The 8,992-nt window shown below is 37.3% G+C and overlaps 1 protein-coding gene across 7 annotated transcripts in view; it reads left to right on the top strand.

Annotated features, from left to right (window-relative positions):
* ryr2a (ryanodine receptor 2a (cardiac)) overlaps positions 1-5,997 on the top strand; it is a 301,573-nt gene extending 295,576 nt beyond the window's left edge. For all 7 annotated transcript variants that reach the window (XM_026177557.1, XM_026177561.1, XM_026177558.1 and 4 more), the window contains 4 exons: positions 1,065-1,129; positions 1,313-1,413; positions 2,301-2,352; positions 4,265-5,997. In XM_026177557.1, coding sequence (XP_026033342.1) covers positions 1,065-1,129; positions 1,313-1,413; positions 2,301-2,352; positions 4,265-4,360 — 314 coding nt within the window. In that variant the 3' untranslated portion in view covers positions 4,361-5,997. The remainder of the gene's footprint in view (positions 1-1,064; positions 1,130-1,312; positions 1,414-2,300; positions 2,353-4,264) is intronic.
* Positions 5,998-8,992: the final 2,995 nt, after the last annotated feature.

Consider the following 8,992-nt stretch of genomic DNA (forward strand, 5'->3'; position numbering starts at 1 on the left):
ATTGAATCTTTATTTTGAACATGTTGAAAAAGTACAACAAAATAGAATTAAAAGAGACAAATGAACAAAGCAAAACAAAAGGAAAACGAGCAACCACAACTCCAAATAACGTTCATGTTCAAAAAGGAGCAGGAAGAAGCATATGCTTATTTAATCCCACCCCTTTTCCACTATCTAGTATCAATAGACTACAGAAATCTGTGGAGGCTTTGAATTCCCAAGAAGGAGCCAAGTAATCTGAAGAATTTCTGTAAAGAGGGATGGGCCAAAATCACTCGTAAGATGTGCAAACCTGGTGATCACCTAAAAGAAATGCCTTAACACTGTGTGTGCCAACAAGGGTTTCTTCACCAAGTGCAAAGTCATATTTTGGTTGGGGATTAAACATCTGTTTCACTCAGTGATATGCAAACCAATCCATAACTTCAATGAAATTTTAGATTTTAGGTTGATATTCTTTCTCTCTCCATTAAAATGTAACTACCATAAAAATTAGAGACTGTTCATTTCTTTTCCAGTGAGAAACGTTAGTGGTAGTAGAAACTGAGTAGGGACCAAATAATTATTTCCCTCTGCCACACATATTGACAATGATGATAACTAAGCTTGTCAAAAACAAAAGTTTGGGGCCTAATCGTAAAAGTAGGGTGTCTGTCTCAGGAACCCAGACTGGAAGCTGGTTTCATTGGAGAAGAGTTGGTTAGAGCTGAGGGCTCTACCTCCCATTCTACTTTTGGAAACAAACCAAGCGTTGGCTTACATTCTGACACTACAGTGCTCAGTTGGATTAATATGATATTATGAGGCTTTTAAAATATGATGGGTCCTGGAACATTCAGGATTTTGCATCTGTGTAGGCTTTGTCTTTAGTGTTTATATCCTTCCCTATAGGGACATACACACTTTGGACGTAATATAGAGAATGTAACTGAATAGCAAAAAAGACTCCTTTAGAAGTATTATAGTAGATATAGTAGATAGCCTGTGGTTTTCATATCTATTGTTGTATTCAGTGTAATAATGTGGACCAGCATGTTTAAGCTCCACCCTCTCTGAAATCCTAGGGTTAATCATTGATGCTTTTGGAGAGCTGAGGGATCAGCAGGAACAAGTGAAAGAAGACATGGAGGTGAAAACACACACAACAGTTCAATGCAGTTTTTTTTAAATTCAGGCATATGAACATGTAAAAATATAGATTTTGTGGTTCTTTTGTTTTGTATAGCTGTACCTCCAACAGAGGCATAGATGAAGATTGCCAATAGGTTACAATAAATGACAACCACCTAACTATCACGTGTTTCTCTTGCAGACCAAATGTTTTATCTGTGGAATAGGTAATGACTACTTTGACACCGTGCCACACGGCTTTGAAACGCACACTCTACAGGAGCACAACTTAGCCAACTACCTGTAAGTACGTCTGGAGAGTGTCTGTATTTCTGTGTGTGTTATTGTACCTTTTAACACCTACATCATCATAGATCATCACACCTACATAGTACACAGTCTTTCAGGTCAGTTAATGAAAGATAGGTACCCAATCTTGGTGTACTTGGGGCTTGGTCCCCAATCTCAGGTGGGCGATGATATCTATGATATTTGTCCTGGCTTGTTTTGTACCACAGCATTTGTGTTACACTGAGGTGTGTTTCCACATTATTATCCCCAGTGTTTGGACACTTATTATCCAGTTACATACATTTCAGTGTGGTATTACTCAACTGTAACCACAGTTGCTACCATGATACTACTTGGATATTAAGTGCTTGTTACTTTGGTAATTGAGTCCTAATGACTTAGAAATGACCACGTTACGTTCTTGTCTTTGCCTTGTTACCCTTCCCACTTTATTACTGAGCTGTAATAGAAAATACAACCAAAATTTCAAATGTCTGTTGACTTTAACCCTAAATACAGTACTGTGTCTTCAGCCAGCCCTCATTTCTTGGTATATTGGTTTATGTACAAGTTTCTTAAAATTGTTGTAAAGTCCAAGCTGTCATTAGGAGAGATGTGGGGCAAACCCTGGACAGGTTGTTAGTCTCTCAGAAGACAACAATTCACATGCACATTCACAGCTATGGCCAGAATCACCAATTAAGCTAACAAACATGTCCTTTGAATGTGGCAGGAAGCCTGAGAGAACCCACACAGGCAAGTTAAGAATACACAACTGCCTCCAACCAGCAAGTGCCACTGTAACCTCTGGCACTGATGCTGTGTGACTGATATATGCAATGATAATACTGTTTGTGTTTTCTAACAACTGTGTCTGTGTGTGTGTGTGTGTGCTTCAGATTCTTTCTGATGTATCTCATCAACAAAGACGAAACAGAGCACACAGGCCAGGTAAGCACCTTTCCAATCTCTCTGCCAGTAAATATACAAGACTGTCATCCTGTTACGTGGTCAGTACAGTTTAGCTTCAAACTCTCTCTAAGTGTTTCTAACAGTTTTTTAATGGCTGCTAACATTGTTAAAGCCTCAGTATGGAACATGGAAAATCACACTGTTTTTGAGCTAATCTTAATAGTTTCTTTCTTTATGTCCATAAGCAAGTGCTTAACAAATTTAGGTGCCCTAAATTAAGAGCATTTGTAATTACCAAAGTTATTTCTTATGTATCTGTAACAGCTTATCCACCAGTATGCTCGTGGTCTTTAATCCAAATGTTTTTGATTTGGTAAATTATAATTATTGCTGTTTTCTATAAATTTAAAGTAAAGGCATTATTATTTTTTATTAAGATGCCAAATGGGTTACTTATTTGCATTTCAGAACTAAAAAGTCCTTTTAGTAAACGCTATACTTGATTAATTTCTGACTTCTCAGAGAGATCCAGTACGCTGTTCAAATGTTTGTTTTTATGACATTTGGGCTCATCAATGCCACCACTAAAGGCATTGGATTAGGTTTGTTGTTTCAGATTTCATTCTGTTGTTCCCCCTGCACCTTACTTTGACTAACTTTGCATCTTTACTCACAATGAGGCGCTTTCACACTATTGACATGTTAGTTTATGCCTCTCAGTCTGATTTACCTATAACGCCCGTTGTGAATGCATAAAATGCAGGGCTTTATGCAGGGGATGCTGATTGGCTGGTCACCGATTGGGGTGGAGAACATTGGAAATCAACCAGTTCCAGTCCATGGCTGGTCAGTGGGTGCACCTGTAGTGATCGTCTACTCTCCCTTTTGCTGGATTCCTTCTTTTGGTCACTCTGGTTTTCTTTTCAATTGTTTTAAGTTTTTCCGCTACTTCAAGTGCAGTTTTTAAAGTATAAGTGGAAGCTAAAAAATATTCTTAGTTAACTTCTAGCATTCACTTCTGTGGTATGAGCAATGGGTCCACTCAGGGGCTTTTAAACCCCAGTATATCAAATGAACAAATAACGTGTGATTCAGACAAATACGGCTTGTAGTAAGGGATGAGAATTTATACAAATTTAGCAAATTCAATACCACTATTGATGTCACTTATCAATTCTCTTATTGATTCTCATTGGGTTCTGATTGGCTCTGCTTGGAGCGTCTAAGCAGCATATCAAAGACATTACATCGGTGCATATTAATTGCATGTTTTGTGGTCAAATGTTTGTGCATGTTTAAAGCATTTCCCTGTTTTGTTGTGATCATATCTGGGGTCATTATTCGAAATAAGTAACATATTACAAATATTACCCAGAGCACTTTTCTTAAAAGTAATATAGTATGTTATTTAATTACTCACCATAGGAATTCTTTTGTTTTACACCACTTGTTACATTACTTTTCTGTTTCTCCGTGACCTGAAACACATTGTCTTATAATTACCATTTAACAATATAAAACTGAGGATACAGTCCCACGCACCAACACAAATCCATATCCCAATGAGCACACATATGAGCTTTCTTGTAGTATTTAGGCATGAGCACAAAGCCGACAGCACAATGCAAAGATGAAAACCAGCACAAAGATACTTTAAAGTGATCACCACAGGGATTCTGCTTTAGAAACATGAACACATAGAAACAGACGCTGCATCCTGACTGCACATCACTGCCTTTGTTACCTGTTGAAGATCAGGTCTTACTGCTGGGCTGGGGTCAGCTTTAATGTCACTCTGGGTTCTAGGCTAGCTTTGTTCATTTCAGTAGGTACCTAGAGGTTACAATGCTAGTACTAATTTCCATGATGAACAAAGCTGTTGTGATAATTACACTTTAAATGTAACACACATGAAGCAAACCCTCCTTTCCTCTTCCTCTCTGTCTTTAAGGAGTCTTACGTATGGAAAATGTACCAGGAACGTTGTTGGGAGTTTTTCCCCGCTGGTGACTGTTTCCGGAAACAGTATGAGGATCAGCTCAACTGAGTCGACCTTGGAGTGACAGACTCTTAACTCTGAAAGGCCCACTGCAGCCATCTGGCCTCTGCTTGTCCCTCAAACATTTATTACTTTTCTGAGGAGGCTGTATTCTACCAAATGATGGGTTCCTCTCTATGCGTCATCTCTCCTCAAGTGGCCACGCTCTTCAACGGGACACACCCTGCCATTGTAGTCCAGACAGCCAGCTCCACCCCCCGGCCTTCAGCACACTCTGTTCGGAATGCTTTTGAAACCTTGTACATAGAAAACTTCAGAAAATATGATGTACAATACATGACAGGTGGCAGGTCTAGACTTTTTTCACTCTGATGACTTCTGTGCTTCATCTTATTCTATATTCAAAGTAACTTGCAAAAAATACAAAGGCTTAATGGACTGACGGTAAAACAAGAAACCTAAAGAATGTTTTACTTTTAATATGACCATGTCTACGGCCTTTCATGTTTATAATGCACGATTCATAAAGGTACAGGTGGTGAATACAATAATCAAACAAGTTGACGACTTATTCTGGCAAGAAGAACTCTGCAGCAAATCTACACTTCAATAAGCTTAAAGACGTGCTGACCTGAATACGATGGACAATGAAAATCGAACACAGCACCAAAGTGGAGACTTCAGAACAATCACAAAGCTGAATGAAGCCCCTGTGCAATGAGGAACATTTTCACAAACAGAGCTGCTGTGTTGAGTTGGATTACAGTTTGGTCCAAAGTGTTTGAACAATGACACATGTTCTTCTCACGTTACTTACTTATACCACCATCACAGTGGATCTCAAGTCAAACAATCTAGATCACTAAATACTTGATTTGCCTTCAGCTACTGCTTGTTTGTGTTCTTCTGCCTTCACTTTTTTGTTCGGTAAATGAAAAGCATGCTCTTTTGGGTTGAGATCAAGTGAGAGACTTGGCCATTGAGGAATATCACATTTCTTTGGCTTAAGAAAACCTTGAGGATAAACATATTTTCAAAAGCTAGCCACGTAGTAAACACCCTTTATCACTGTCAATTTATCATTGTCAATAAAATCAAATAAAGTACACACCACTGGTTACACTCAAGAAGAGGAAGGCAAGAATACACTTTGACAGAAAACATTGAAAAGAGTCGACCCGGTCCTGTATTAAGTTCTTTAAACAGATGAAACCTAGGCTGACATGAACCAGAATGATGGGAAGAGAAAAGTATGGAGAACAAAAGGAACGGCTCATGATCCAAAACACACCATCCATCAGATGTGATACAGTGCACTGGCATGTGGGGCTGCCAGTGGAACTGGGTAGAAACAGCAGAATTAATTGTGAAATGTTCAGGGCTGTACTCTGCTCAAATTCAGCCAAACTGGTTGGAAAGCATTTGTCAGAGCAAACTGATAATGACCTCACCACAAAAGAAACCCAAGAATCTCTCAGTATTCAAGAGATATTCTTCAACAGCCAAGTCAGTCCCCTGATCTTAACCCAGTAGTTTTATTTATATGCATTTTATTTATTAAATTAAAAACATAATGGTGAAAAACTCACAAACGTGCAGTAACTGAAGTCAGTGGAAGTAAAGGCCTATGGTGGACAGTGTTGGTCAAGTTACCTGAAAAAAGTAATCAGTAACTAATTACCGATTTTGCAATAGTAATCCCTTACTTTACTCGTTACCTGAAAAAAGTAATCAGATTACCATCTCTGATGGTGGATCTCAAGGGAAGAAACATTTGGCGATGTCTGTTGGGTTCTAGACTTCAGGCAGTTACTGACCGAAATTACTGATGGATTTATGGACCTAAGTATAAAAATTGTTGTAATATCTAAATAAATAAAGCAGTATTTTGTTAAACTCCTGGAATTAAAGGTAAACGACAGTTTGGTCATGTGATTAAAAATCCACTGTGGGGTTGTAAGAGGCAAAATTGAAAAAACAAAAACATTCTGTCATTGGGCACTGGACCGGACTGTAAGTTCACTGTTCATCATGCTGTGTCCACACACTGTACCATGCCAGCACTGTGTGTGAAGGGACCCTTAATTATATGCTCATGGCTTACCACATGTTCATCAAGTTCATTTTGCTCCACTTAAAAAAGTCAAAGCATGGACAATTCATAATCCTCAACCAGCTTTCTGATATACCTAAATAAATACATAGCTTATAAAATGATTGAATCCATTACTGTCTTTGATAATTGATTTAATGCATTTTTTGTTTGTTTTGTTAATGTTTGTCGCCGGTAGTAACAGGACATCAGAGATGTATATTTTTCAACACTCATGTTCACGGTGATAAATGCGAACAACTGCTGGTCAGTCAATGTCAAACCCCAGTACTGGGCAGGATTAGAAGAGCTTAACAAATGTGTATTGTGTCCAAATCTTCAATATTTTGTTGTTGTGTAAGGAATACGACAGGCTCGAGGCGCCACTAGCAGGGCTTTGTTTTTTTGTTTTGTTTTGTAAAGCTTAGTAACATTTGTTAATGAAAGCTTGTGATTTTCTGAAAAAGCAATATCAAAACAATCCAAAAAAGAAAAACAAATAGAAAATATAATAAACAAACTATAGAGATTTATTTGTTTTAGAAGTTTATGGCTGCAGATATAGCTGCATGCTTGTTAGCTAAGAGGAATAATCAGCCAGAATGGAGCAATCAGATGTGTTTCCTGCAGTACTAGAATAGCACAACAAAGCATGAGGAGACAGAAAGGGGGGACGGGAGGTTGCAGTGCCTTATCTAGCTGGGGAGGATCTATGAAAGCTAGACAAGAAGAGTAGCTTCATAATAATACCGCATACAAACTGAGGAGAACATATGAAGCTAAGAGTACCACAGAATAATATTCTATAGAAGTAGAAGAAGAGAAGGACTGAAGGTTGACCAGAGCAGAAATGCACACATTTCAGTTGTGCAAACTGGGGTGTTACAATTCCAAAAGGTATCATAGTTGACTGTAACTAGCCTCAAACCAGGGTACAGTAGATAAACTTAGGGCTAGGTTACATTTTAACCACATTTCGTTTTGTACAACATTCCTTCAGTAAATCCTTTTTTTCTGTTTTACAGAACTTCTAATTCCATTAGTTACCATCATCTTGAAGGGTTCAGTTGAAACGCTAAACAACCATCACAGCCTATTTAGAGTTAAGATTAGGGGTACGGTTAGCATTAAGTTCATATTTACCAGGTTGTAAATTCAATTGGAATTTTCACCTGAAGTCTAATAACAGAAATTCTGAAGGTAAGATGCATGTATGAGACCTAAGGTAATGTCTTGAGAACAGTAATGTTATGTTTAGCATGTAGCTAAAATGTAACCTAACCTCACCTTTAAGTGGGCTGTAAGTAAGTTGGTGGATGTTAAAAGGTTAATGAAATTTTTCGTATTTAATCTGTCTTTATAAAAACACATTTGGGGAAATATACAAAATATGTTTAAATTGACACCAGCTTACTCATCAGAATACAACAGATGTTGCTCGGTGGACCTAATAAGACAACAGGTTGAGTGTATGCTGCAGGTTCTGTTCAGCTATATGAGTGATGCAGAATAAATATATATTTTTTATTGTATAATTTCTGATACTGCTATACAACCAAGTTTAAAGATCAACACTTGTCGTGGCTTTGGTTAGAAATCAGCAGCCATGTGTTACAGTCTGTGGGCTACTATTTTCAGTTTCTTAGAAATTGTAATAGTTACATCTCACTTAACTAGCAACAATTAACATTCCATGGAACACATTTCACAACTTTCTTGTCAAATAAGGTTCAGTAGTTCATGATATGCATTTTTGTGATGTTCTTATATAATAATTACTTTTATTGTAAACACACCTCCCTCTCAAAAAAAGTCTAAAAAAAATATTTGCATGCTAATGGGGAATATTGAGTAGGTATAATAAATACACTAAATCTCTGCTGCCCATAATGTATCCATTCAGATTCTCTTAGTTATTTAAGATAAATCATTTAGGTGTTGTGGGATGAGTTGTAACTCATTAAGACATTTTACCACAATTGTATTTGAAAAATAAGACAGTAGGCCCTGCTTTTCTGTCATTTAACCATCTCTGTTTGTAAAGGTTTGCTTAAGTTGGTTCTGAGGTCAAGCAAAAGACCTTAAGTGAGTTTAAGAGACGAATCACTTTTACCATTGTATATCTCAAAGAAAGAGGTAGAACAAATTAAAGCTTACTTAACTTTGTCTCAGAAGTAATTTAAGTTTTATATTTATTCAGTTATCTTTTATTTTCAGATAATAAAGAAGTAAACTGAGGTTTTGTTATATTTGTCTCACTCGATCTTAAAGGTGCAACAAGTAGCGTAATATTTCACTGGCTCTAACCTATAGATTTTGTTATCTGTCACCCTTTTATCTCTAAAACCCAAAACTGTCAGTAGTAGAGTGTGAGAAAGTTGAAAGGAATATCAGTTCAACTTGTATAAACTGTTTAACAGATTTAAGCTGCTGTTTGATGCAAAGTGTTTGATAATAAATCAGGCAGCTTAAAGTATGATGCAGTTTGTCAGAGAAGACAATGTCAGGAAGCCTATAAATGAAACTCTAGACTTTGCTGATGGAGACGCATTGGTAGGAACATGTTTGTTGTTAATGCTGTTGTGTTT

This window comes from Astatotilapia calliptera, chromosome 8 (assembly GCF_900246225.1).
Source record: "Astatotilapia calliptera chromosome 8, fAstCal1.2, whole genome shotgun sequence".
Classification (NCBI taxonomy): Eukaryota; Metazoa; Chordata; class Actinopteri; order Cichliformes; family Cichlidae; genus Astatotilapia; species Astatotilapia calliptera.